General features: G+C 50.2%; 1 protein-coding gene across 12 annotated transcripts in view; it reads left to right on the top strand.

Annotated features, from left to right (window-relative positions):
* HSPG2 (heparan sulfate proteoglycan 2) overlaps positions 1–12241 on the top strand; it is a 109180-nt gene that overhangs the window by 34018 nt on the left and 62921 nt on the right. For 10 of the 12 annotated variants that reach the window (XM_040327021.1, XM_040327027.1, XM_040327023.1 and 7 more), the window contains 15 exons: positions 2–181; positions 2716–2834; positions 2907–3018; positions 3115–3228; positions 3306–3427; positions 3635–3721; positions 4304–4353; positions 5818–5909; positions 5989–6129; positions 6298–6489; positions 8758–8796; positions 9720–9824; positions 10124–10405; positions 10619–10708; positions 11691–11774. In XM_040327021.1, coding sequence (XP_040182955.1) covers positions 2–181; positions 2716–2834; positions 2907–3018; positions 3115–3228; positions 3306–3427; positions 3635–3721; positions 4304–4353; positions 5818–5909; positions 5989–6129; positions 6298–6489; positions 8758–8796; positions 9720–9824; positions 10124–10405; positions 10619–10708; positions 11691–11774 — 1809 coding nt within the window. The remainder of the gene's footprint in view (position 1; positions 182–2715; positions 2835–2906; positions 3019–3114; positions 3229–3305; positions 3428–3634; positions 3722–4303; positions 4354–5817; positions 5910–5988; positions 6130–6297; positions 6490–8757; positions 8797–9719; positions 9825–10123; positions 10406–10618; positions 10709–11690; positions 11775–12241) is intronic. The other 2 variants (XM_040327029.1, XM_040327030.1) reach the window with 1 other exon arrangement.

Below are 12241 nucleotides of genomic sequence, written 5' to 3'. Positions count from 1 at the left end.
GGTCACATCATATGGCGGGGAACTGCGCTACACCGTCACTTACGAGGCCTCCTATGGGGCCCAGTCTCTGGACACCCAGCCCCACGTCGTTCTTCAGGGCAATGGGATCTTCCTGGAACATTATGCCGATATCAGAGGTTCTCCCGGATTCCCCGTCACCGTCACCGTTCCCTTCCGAGAGGTAAGACCTCCCCCAGGGAGGAGGTGGGCCCCCAAATCCAATTAGATGAAGGTAACCAGTTGGGATCCGGGTGTCACGGTCTGGAGTCAGGCTCAGAGGCCGGTAGCCAGGGCCGGCCTTTGGGGTGTGCGAGCTGTGCGGCCACACAGGGCGCCATGGGCAACAGGGGCGCCGTGCGGCCATCGCAGCTTGCAGAATGTGAGTCGCAGTCAGTTACTCACATGATCATCACAGGAGTCCGACTCCTATGAGTCACAGCAGCAGGCGCTGCCAGGTCCCCCTGCCCTGGGACTGGGTGAAGAGCAACGCATCGGTTGCAGCACCTGAAACAAATGGCTGCTGCCGGCCCCCGACAGGCACACTGCGCATGCGCCGTCGCTGCACGTGAAAGCCAGAAAACGCTTGGCTATTCTCGGGCAGACGGCGCATGCACAATGCAAAGCCGCACCGTCCACCGAAAGGTAAGTCAGTTTAGGTGACCAGGGGGCGAGGGGTGAAGAAGGGGGGTGCCACAGGATTAGCTCGCACAGGGCGTCTGAACACCTAAGGCCGGCCCTGCCGGTAGCTATAGCAGCAAAGCCGGAATTCACACAGGTCACCCTGGCTGATGACACTGGAGGGGCGGGGTCTAACCGGTATTCACACAGGTCACCCTGGCTGATGACACTGGAGGGGCGGGGTCTAACCGGTATTCACACAGGTCACCCTGGCTGATGACACTGGAGGGGCGGGGTCTAACCGGTATTCACACGGGTCACCCTGGCTGATGACACAGGTTTACCGGAGGGGCGGGGTCTAACCGGTATTCACACGGGTCACCCTGGCTGATGACACTGGAGGGGCGGGGTCTAACCGGTATTCACACGGGTCACCCTGGCTGATGACACTGGAGGTGCGGGGTCTAACCGGTATTCACACGGGTCACCCTGGCTGATGACACTGGAGGGGCGGGGTCTAACCATTATTCACACGGGTCACCCTGGCTGATGACACTGGAGGGGCGGGGTCTAACCGGTATTCACACGGGTCAGCCTGGCTGATGACACAGGTTTACCGGAGGGGCGGGGTCTAACCGGTATTCACACAGGTCACCCTGGCTGATGACACTGGAGGTGCGGAGTCTAACCGGTATTCACACAGGTCACCCTGGCTGATGACACGGGAGGGGCGGGGTCTAACCGGTATTCACACGGGTCACCCTGGCTGATGACACAGGTTTACCGGAGGGGCGGGGTCTAACCGGTATTCACACGGGTCACCCTGGCTGATGACACAGGTTTACCGGAGGGGCGGGGTCTAACCGGTATTCACATGGGTCACCCTGGCTGATAACACAAGTTCACCGGAGGGGTATTCACCAGAGTTCCTGATGGAGGGGATGGGCTTTGCTGCATGTTAGTGCCAGGTCGCGGTCCTCAGGATTGCCCCACCAGGAGGTGAGCAAGCCGGGGTCCAGTAGCAGATATAGCAGGTAGGGATCAAGTAGAAGCGTAGTCGAGAAACAAGCCAAAAGTCAGTATAAAATAGTTGCAGGTTGGGAGAACGAGCCAAATGTCGGTAAGGAATGGTAGCGAAGATACGGTCGGCAGCCAGAGAGACAGAAGCAAGATATTGGCTGGTGAAGGCACAATATTCTGGCAACCAGGAAGATCAGGAAGTTCATGGGAGGAGCAAAGGGGTCAAGATTCAAGGCAAACAAGATTCAAGACCAGATCATTCAAGGAATTGTCTAAGGAACTATCCAATGAGCTGTCCAAGGAACTATCCAATGAGCTGTCCATGGAACTATCCAATGAGCTGTCCAAGGAACTGTCCATGGAGCTGTCCAAGGAACTACCCAAGGAGCTGTCCAAGGAGCTGTCCAAGGAGCTGTCCAAGGAGCTATCCAAGGAACTGTCCAAGGAGCTGTCCAAGGAACTGTCTGTGGAGCTGTCCAAGGAACTGTCTGTGGAGCTGTCCAAGGAACTGTCTGTGGAGCTGTCCAAGGAACTGTCTGTGGAGCTGTCCAAGGAACTGTCTGTGGAGCTGTCCAAGGAACTGTCCATGGAGCTGTCCAATGAGCTGTCCATGGAGCTGTCCAATGAGCTGTCCAAGGAGCTGTCCAATGAACTATCCATGGAGCTGTCCAAGGAACTATCCATGGAGCTGTCCAAGGAACTGTCCAAGGAGCTGTCCAAGGAGCTGTCCATGGAGCTGTCCAAGGAACTATTCAATGAGCTGTCCAAGGAACTATCTAAAGAACTATCCAATGAGCTGTCCAAGGAGCTGTCCAGCATTCCAGGTGGCTCAGCAAGCAGAGTCACTGGCAGACACACCAGAGGTCTCAGGTTCAGGGCCAGGTCCTGACACTAGGGAGGGGGCACAATAGAGGAAGACGCATCATTATGGAAATGCTCAGTCAGCAGTTTTAGGGTCAGCGATGTGCGGGCATATTCAGGGGTCAGAGGTCATTTCTGGGTTACATGGAATTTGGGCGTTTTATTAAAGGGTCCTGTCCTTTTGGAGATCTAATAAACAATTTCTATCCATGGCAGCGTGTCTGGAGGAGGGCGGATGGCCAGGAAGCTACACGTGAGCACCTGCTGATGTCACTGGCCGATATCGACGTTCTGATGATCCGGGCGTCCTACGCGGAGAGGATGGTGGAAAGTCGGTAAGTAGCCGGTGTCATTGTAAGGTGTGGATGAAATGCTCTTCTGTGTATTTACCCCCCGTCTCTCCTCAGAATCTCCAACATCTATATGGACATCGCCGTTCCTCACTCTACAGGCCTGCAGCAGGCGGTGGAGGTGGAGGACTGCTCCTGCCCCATCGGCTACACCGGACCATCATGTCAGGTGGGTGGGACTGATAGGCACAATAATGTTTCAGTTTCTGTACCGCTGACCTCAGATCAGACAGTAATGTCTTCTTGTCTGGATTCTCTCCTGCAGGACTGTGACATTGGCTACACGCGATCCACCAGCGGTCTGTATCTGGGCACATGTGAGCGCTGCCAGTGCAGTGGCCACTCCACGGAGTGTGACGGGGAGACGGGAGAATGTCTGGTAGGTTTCCATTCTATCGGGTTTTCTGCATGTCACTTGTATGTGTATGAGCCGATCTGTGATCATTTGTCTTCCAGAACTGCCAGCACAACACCGAGGGGCCCAAGTGTGACCGCTGCAGACCGGGCTTCTATGGAGACCCAAGACGAGGAAGTCCTGGAGATTGCCAGCCTTGTCCATGCCGGGGGGCATCTAGTCAGTAAGTTGGGGTGTTTTAAGGCGATCGGGCTGTCCACGATCTTCCCATCTTTTCTCTGAAAATGGCCTCCAGGAACTGATGGGGGCTAAAAGTGACAATCCTGACTGGCCTCTCTTCAGTTTGTATACATGAGGCCCATTGGGGCCCTATAGACGTTGTCTCCTCCTCTGATGAGGGTCCATAAATTGGTCTGTCTTCTGTGTCCAGGTACTACGGAACCTGCTTCTTGGACTCGGATGGTCAACCAACATGTGACTCCTGTCCCTCTGGTTACATCGGACGCCAGTGTGAAAGGTAATCGGCGTCCATTCAACTTTTGTCCTTCAACCCGAGAGAGAGAGAAGGAGAGAGAGAGAGAGAGGAGGAAAAGGAGAGAGAGAGGAGGAAAAGGAGAGAGAGAGAAGAGAGAGAGAGAAAGAAGAGAGAGAGAGAAGGAGGAAAAAGAGAGAGAGAAGGGGAGAGAGAGAGAGAGGAGGAAAAGGAGAGAGCGAGAAGGGGAGAGAGAGAGAGGAGGAAAAGGAGAGCGAGAGAGAGAGAGGGGGAGAGGGGGGGAGAGAGAGAGAGAGAGAGGGGAGAGAGAGAGAGAGGGGAGAGAGAGAGAGAGAGAGGGGAGAGAGAGAGGAGGAAAGAAGGAGAGCGAGAGGAGGAAAAGGAGAGAGAGAGAGAGAGGAGGAAAAGGAGAGAGAGAGAGAGAGAGAGAGAGAGAGAGGAGGAAAAGGAGAGAGAGAGAGAGCTCAAGGCTGCAGGAGATAAAACTTGTCTCTGATATTTGCAGGACCCGACATTGGTGTAATTTCACCCAATTAGCGAGATAACCGGAACAGATTACTCAGTGTAATGTTTTTTTATGACAGTTCAAAATCTTTGTAATTCTAGGTGTGCGCCAGGTTACCTGGGAGATCCATCTCAAGGACAACCCTGTACAGGTATGACCCTGGTTCTATATATCCCCCTGTACAGGTATGACCCTGGCTCTATATATCCCTCTGTACAGGTATGACTCTGGCTCTATATATCCCCCTGTACAGGTATGACCCTGGTTCTATATATCCCCCTGTACAGGTATGACCCTGGTTCTATATATCCCCCTGTACAGGTATGACCCTGGCTCTATATATCCCTCTGTACAGGTATGACTCTGGCTCTATATATCCCTCTGTACAGGTATGACTCTGGCTCTATATATCCCCCTGTACAGGTATGACCCTGGTTCTATATATCCCCCTGTACAGGTATGACCCTGGTTCTATATACCCCCCTGTACAGGTATGACCCTGGTTCTATATACCCCCCTTTACAGGTATGACCCTGGTTCTATATATCCCCCTGTACAGGTATGACCCTGGTTCTATATATCCCCCTGTACAGGTATGCCCATTGTTCTATATATCCCCCTGTACAGGTATGCCCATTGTTCTATATATACCCCTGTACAGGTATGCCCCTTGTTCTATATACCCCCCTGTACAGGTATGACCCTGGTTCTATATATCCCCCTGTACAGGTATGACCCTGGTTCTATATATCCCTCTGTACAGGTATGACCCTGGTTCTATATATCCCCCTGTACAGGTATGACCCTGGTTCTATATATCCCTCTGTACAGGTATGACCCTGGTTCTATATATCCCCCTGTACAGGTATGACCCTGGTTCTATATATCCCTCTGTACAGGTATGACTCTGGCTCTATATATCCCCCTGTACAGGTGACCCTGGCTCTATATACCCCCCTGTACAGGTATGACCCTGGTTCTATATATCCCCCTGTAGAGGTATGACCCTGGTTCTATATACCCCCCTGTACAGGTATGACCCTGGTTCTATATATCCCCCTGTACAGGTATGACCCTGGTTCTATATATCCCCCTGTACAGGTATGACCCTGGCTCTATATATCCCTCTGTACAGGTATGACTCTGGTTCTATATATCCCCCTGTACAGGTATGACCCTGGTTCTATATATCCCCCTGTACAGGTATGACCCTGGTTCTATATATCCCCCTGTAGAGGTATGCCCCTTGTTCTATATACCCCCCTGTACAGGTGACCCTGGTTCTATATATCCCCCTGTACAGGTATGACCCTGGTTCTATATACCCCCCTGTACAGGTGACCCTGGTTCTATATACCCCCCTGTACAGGTGACCCTGGCTCCATACTGTATTACAATGTCACTCTGAGGGGCCCTCTTATACAACTTACTGAAATAATTAGCGGCCAATGGAATTTATCATGTTTGGTAACAAAACAAGAACTTTAGAGACTTTCTGTGCCAAATGGGTTTCGTCCCGGTAAAAATATGGAAAAGACGGGCAAATTGATGATATTGGAATTAGAACTTTGGATAAACAGGCACTGATACTTCCAATGTCTCTGTTTGCCATCAGGTCCTGGTCCTGGCCCTGGCCCCACCTGCCAGTGTGATTTGCGGGGCAGCATCAGTAACACATGTGATGCCCGCCGCCAGTGCCCTTGTAAGGTAAGAGTGATCGCCTTTGCCGGAATCCTGTTGCCGCTGTCGCATGACCGGGCCTCACCCCTCTCTCTCTTTCCTCCAGCCTCATGTAGAAGGTCTGTCATGCAGCACCTGTCGTCCCAACCACTTCTACCTCAACGTGGACAACCCAGATGGCTGCCTGCCCTGCTTCTGTATGGGGGTCACCCAGCAATGTACCAGCTCCAGCTACCACCGAGAACTGGTGAGACGGACGGAGACACCACATTGTCATGCATTATGTGATGATTTGTGTTCTTAGACGCATGCTTGTTTATGGTGTACGGATCGCATATACCCGGGCCGTGGATACCTATACTTTATGTGAAGGGTGCCAAGTCATGAATGTGACCACCTTCTTCCTCTATTCCAGATCATCACTCCATTCCTACCTGGAAACGTCCAGAACTTTGCCCTGATGAACCGTCAGCGCAGTACCCGTATCACAACCGGACTCACGGTGGAGATGTCCACTCACGGGCCACAACTCTCCTATAGTCAGTTTGACCAACTGGGCCAGGAGTCCTTCTACTGGCAGCTACCAGAGAACTACATGGGGGATAAGGTAACCCACCATGGACAGGGGTCACCCTGAGCAGTATACAGGGACTGCGCCACTACCTCAGATAACCACAGTAACCAAAGTGGGGTAATGGTAGATGGAGACCAGTTCTTGGCTGCAGTCTTTAGCTTGTCCTCGTGAGACCATGAATGGCCGATATTGATCATCGCCAGCAATGGTGGAGATGTTGTGCCGCTGTGCTGAGCATCATGGTGTCCATGTGTCTGGACAGGCTATGCTTAGCCAGTAATGAGCAGCTGAATTGTCTGTGTGGGTGATGAATTTGTGAACACCAAGGTGTTCTGACTCAACTACAAGGCCATAAACTTTATCTCCAGCTTCATGTAGGGCTTACACGACCTGGTGTTCTATTTATCCCTTGCATCAATTCAGACATGAATAACTCACTGTTAGAGAGAAAGACGATGAATCCTTTCGAATGTTCCATTTAATGATGGATATTCATAGGTACAAAAGCGTTGGTGTTGTAAGCCAGGAAAGATGTTACAGCATGGAGGTATACTAAGCAAATGAGTGAGAGACAGGAAGGGGAGGGGAATATACAGAACTACGGTGGGGGAGAGAGTTCAGCTAGACGGAAGGGAACAGAGCTTGAAGACACAGAGCAATAATAAATCACATAGTGTAACACAACACCAAGGTATTGACTTCTATAAGAAGAGATAACCAGGAATGCTGCCGGCTATCCTCACGGGGGACCCAATAATAGTCACTTAATGGGTCTCATTGATGGTGGACAATTTCCCATATGAAATCGCCCTTCTTATCCATAATCACCAACCAAATCCCAACTCTTCTCTACAGACACGGGTTGAATCTGGTTGTTGAGACACAATATGGAAAGATTGTTTGGGAGATCGAATGTTCTGAAGTTTTATGATGAATGTAATTCAGTTGTTTTATGACTTTATTTTGCCTATATATGTTTGATCTTCATCTTCTGTGGAACTAGGAATCTCCAGCATGCCCTGACAGTGTTTAGCGTTATGAGATCCGTATCCTTAGATAAATGGTTATTGTATGGAGGGCAGACACGTTGAGGCTGTGTCATTGGCTCGGTTTTAGGGGGCCCGGCGCTGACTCCACTCCCAGGGCGGCCATGCGGTCCAAGTTGTGCCTGAGCTCCATCCATACCCAACAGTAAGAGAAGCCTCCAGACTTGGCAGACGAAACTCGCAGGGTGTAGGAACTGAAGACACAACCTGACCATTGCCGTTCGGTGCTGAGATGATAGTTCATTCATCGGTGATTTGTCAAAAAATTTTTGCTTTAAAGGGAACCTGTCACAAAACACGGCCATTCAAGATGAGCATATGATAGAACATTGCAGAATTAAAGGTACCACCCAAGGTGTGGATGACCGTCTCCTGCCTTCCAAAACCTCCCTATTGGACACCCTAGAAATGTCCAACCTTGCTGACCAATAGGGATGGGAGAGGCCAAGCCAAACTTTTACAGGAACCTATATCGTCCGCTGCCTCGTGACACGCGGCATAACGGATGGTGACCTCCATAGGTTAGATTGTTTGGGTTTGTGACCGGTTCACTATAATACCGCGTACATGCGCTCGGAATTTCCGACAACAAAGCCGTGGATACATTTCCGACGAAATGTTGGCTCAAACTTGTCTTGTATACACAAATGTTGTCGGAAATTCCGAATGCCAAGAACGCGGAGACGTATGACGGCACTAGAACAGTGAAGTTTAATACCAGTCGTGTTAGTAGAAGTTCGCATTTTTCAGCTTCGTGCTTTTCAGTTCGTTACAGCGTGACGAATGTGCGATCTCCATTACGAACGCTAGTTTTACCAGACCGAGCGCTCCCGTCTCGTACTTGATTCAGAGCATGCGTGGAATGTTGTGCGTCAGAATTGTCCACACACGATCGGAATTGATGAGAACGGATTTTTGTTGTCGGAAAATTTGAGAACCAGCTAAGAAAATGTCCGATGGAGCCTACACACGTTCGGAATTTCCGACAACAAGCTCCCATCGAACATTCGTTGTCGGAAATTCCGAGCGTGTGTACGCGGCATAAGAGTAATATGTCCATTAGGTGTCAGTTTGGACCGTATATTGTATATAGAGCAGAATACGGCTCTGGCTATGACACCGGATATGAAGAAGGCTCAGTGGATCTTTGGGTAACAATGTGGTTTTCATGCTATCACTGACTGTATGTTCCTGAAAGTTTCTCCTCACTGTTGTGTGGTTTTCTATCTCTTTCTGTTGCTGCTCTGCCCTGCAGCGGGAGACGTACTTTGCACGGATGCGTCGGGCCCATAAGGTAGAGTGTGGATTGGATGGCTTCATTCATTGCAGTGACTGCTTAACAATCCCTAACATTGTGCCTTCTGTAGTTTGATACTAAATCCATTTATAGTTTGGTTTGATGTGAACTCTAGCCAGCTCTCCATCGTTTATTTTGGCTAAAGATGGCCGTCTTTATACCGGGCAGTTCTAAATGAGAGAGCTTTGCCTTGTTAGAATTCTGACCAACAGTTTATTGGTGTCACAGACAAGGCTTGTGGTATGTAGAGTCCCTGAAAACTCGAGACTGTGCTCCTTCTAGCTGACCATGAGGTGGTCATCATGTCCTATCAGTGCAGCATACTCAGTGCCATTGGGTGGTCCTCTTGTCCTATCAGTGCAACATACTGAGTGCCATTGGGTGGTCATCCTGTCCTATCAGTGCAGCATGCTGAGTGCCATTGGGTGGTCCTCTTGTCCTATCAGTGCGCCATACTGAGTGTCATTGGGTGGTCCTCTTATCCTATCAGTGCAGCATGCTGAGTGCCATTGGGTGGTCCTCTTGTCCTACTAGTGCAGCATGCTGAGTGCCATTGGGTGGTCCTCTTGTCCTACTAGTGCAGCATGCTGAGTGCCATTGGGTGGTCCTCTTGTCCTATCAGTGCAGCATGCTGAGTGCCATTGGGTGGTCCTCTTGTCCTATCAGTGCAGCATGCTGAGTGCCATTAGGTGGTCCTCTTATCCTATCAGTGCAGCATGCTGAGTGCCATTGGGTGGTCCTCCTGTCCTATCAGTGCAGCATGCTGAGTGCCATTGGGTGGTCCTCTTGTCCTATCAGTGCAGCATGCTGAGTGCCATTGGGTGGTCCTCTTGTCCTATCAGTGCAGCATGCTGAGTGCCGTTGGGTGGTGATCAGAGGTCTGATAGGAGCAGATAAACACATTGTTCTTGTACATCCAGCTGAATGACTCCTCACTGACAGAAGAGGAAATTCGTAAGAGAGTTGCTACTGGAGACCTACAGGAGCGTTTCAGTCCTCGTTCTAGATCCCGGCGCCAGGCCCAGGTACTTGATTGGCCCAATGTTTCCTTCGCCATGTCCCCTGCCTCATATCCCTACATATAAGCAGCCTGATCCACCAGTGTCACTGACCTGATTGATAGTGGATATGACGTCCTACAATATATTCTATAATTCCGTTCTCTGTGTCCCACTTTCTATAGTCCCTTCTCTTCTCTCCCTCCCGATATTTCCTTCCCTCTTCCTCAGTTTTCTCGTATTTTTCTGCCTCTTTCATTCTTGTGTCGTTTTCTCCTTTGTCTGTCCTTGTCTTCTCTTTCCCCCGCAATGGAACTCGCCTTCAGATGGATAAGACGCAGGAAAAGGTTGACAGTGAAATTTGGAGCCTCTTGTCAAGTTTTTCTTCTAGTCGCTCCCATCAGCCCCCAACGTCTCTGCCCACCGGGAATCACAATGTGTCTGATGGAGCTTCTCTTTCTCCCTCATCTTTGCACGGACCTCCAAGTCCATCGTCTGCTTCTCATCCAAGTCATCAAAAACAAGCAAAAGTCAAGTTTAGGTCAGCCAGCCGTACCTTTCCACCCGTCGGTGCCCCCGGCCACTCACCCAGGAGATCTATGAATGAGGTATTCTGCTTCCCGCCTGCCTAGCATGATCCCATTAGTCTGGTGGGGTAGATCTTGTAGATATCGAAGTCTTGGGTAAGAGTTCTTCCTTGGTCTAGGCTGAGGTTGATTGATCTTTCACATTGCAGGGTTTGTGGGTTTAGCATTGTCCTTGTGTTGGGGGTTTAGTCTCAACCAGATACCCCCCATAATGCTCCATTTCAATACCCCAAGGCTCTGAGCGGAGATTCCCCTCGGTCATCCGGTCAGGATTCCAGCAATGTCCTCTATTCTCGAACGCCAGGATTAAAGGGGGCTGAGAAGGTATTTACAGAGCTTGGTGTGCGTTGGTTGCATGTAGTCTGCATGTCATATGGCGTTCATCTTCGGCATGTAGAATTCTGGCCTTGCGATGCCGGGGTCCTGCTTTATTATTTACCATCACGGATGTTTTCTGCATAGAGTTTTCCTCCGAGGTTTGTATTGGTCTGGGATAATAAGTACCTTGGTCAGTCCAAGGTGCGAAGGGGGACCCATTCTTCACCTATCTATGAAGAAAGGATGAAGTGAATGCCCCTTTATTGGCTTCAGCTTGTTTGTCTTTGACTCTGTGATGTAGTTGTGATGAACCCTCTGTCCTCAAACCGGACTATGTCCGCCGTCAATACTTCCTCTGTCCAGAACCAGCACCATCCAAGACTCTTTAGCCCACCCAGTCACCAGACAACACCTCAGTGTAGAGTGGCAAACAGATAAAGTAACTCAGAGACCCCCCCCCCCCCCCACCCTTGAAAATGACACACAGGTCAGGTGGGTTCAAACTTCTCATCAGTAAACAGGGTCTTATCAGCAGGGGGGCTGCTGGAGGAATCCCCCTCCCTCTTTCCTCACAGCAAACACCCTTACACATCCCATAATAGTTGAGGCAGACACCACAATAGACAATAGAATACAGTCACACCCCAAACCATCACAGCAAAGAGTCCACAACAGCATGAGACAACACACAATATACACAACATTGAGTCTGACTAGAACAGATCATAATGGGGTTCTCAGTCACCCTGTGCCCCTATTAGAGACACAGGGGGATCTACACATAAGAGGGTCGGGGGAAGATGGACAAAGAGCCTCCAGAACTCTCCAAGGTAAGCCGAGTTCTACAAACCCCCCATCCAAAGTGACCCCCGTCACAGTAGTCATCCTTTTTTATTTTATTTTTCTGTTTGGCAAAGCTGGTTTGCTGCATGTTTCTCTTTCCTAATTCTTCTGCATTCCTCTTTTCATTGCCTCCTCTTTTTCGTAGTTCACACTGGTCTACAAGGGCTTCTCCCTGATCCCTGAAGGGGTTTTCTACTGGTCCTTGCCTAAAGATTTCCTTGGGGATAAGGTAATGGAATCCAAGACACTAACGTGTAATTGATGTCTTCGAGAGGTTTCCATGGCTTTTACTGGTAGGCCTCCCATGGGTGAACTGGCCCTCAGCCATTGGTGAACTGGTCCTTACTGGTAGGCTGCTCCTCACCCACTGATGAACTGGTCCTTACTGGTAGGCTGGTCCTCACCCACTGATGAACTGGTCCTTACTAATTTGTAAAATGGTCCTAAGCCACGGGTGGATTGATCCTCCGCTTTTGGTCCTCCCTCATTGGTGGACTGGTCCTCACTCATTGGTGGACTGGTCCTCACCAATAAGTGAACTGGTTGTTCCTATAAATACTTTGTCTGGTAGCTGTTCTTTCCCGGTCAGTTCCGCAGCGCCATTTGTAATATATCCAGTTAGAATTCTCTTCTTCTGTCCAGATAACAAAATACTGAAATAATCAGCTAGGATTTGACTGAAGTAGGTGGAGATAG

The sequence above is a fragment of the Rana temporaria genome, chromosome 10 (assembly GCF_905171775.1).
Source record: "Rana temporaria chromosome 10, aRanTem1.1, whole genome shotgun sequence".
Classification (NCBI taxonomy): Eukaryota; Metazoa; Chordata; class Amphibia; order Anura; family Ranidae; genus Rana; species Rana temporaria.
This window is presented reverse-complemented; position numbering and strand designations above follow the sequence as displayed.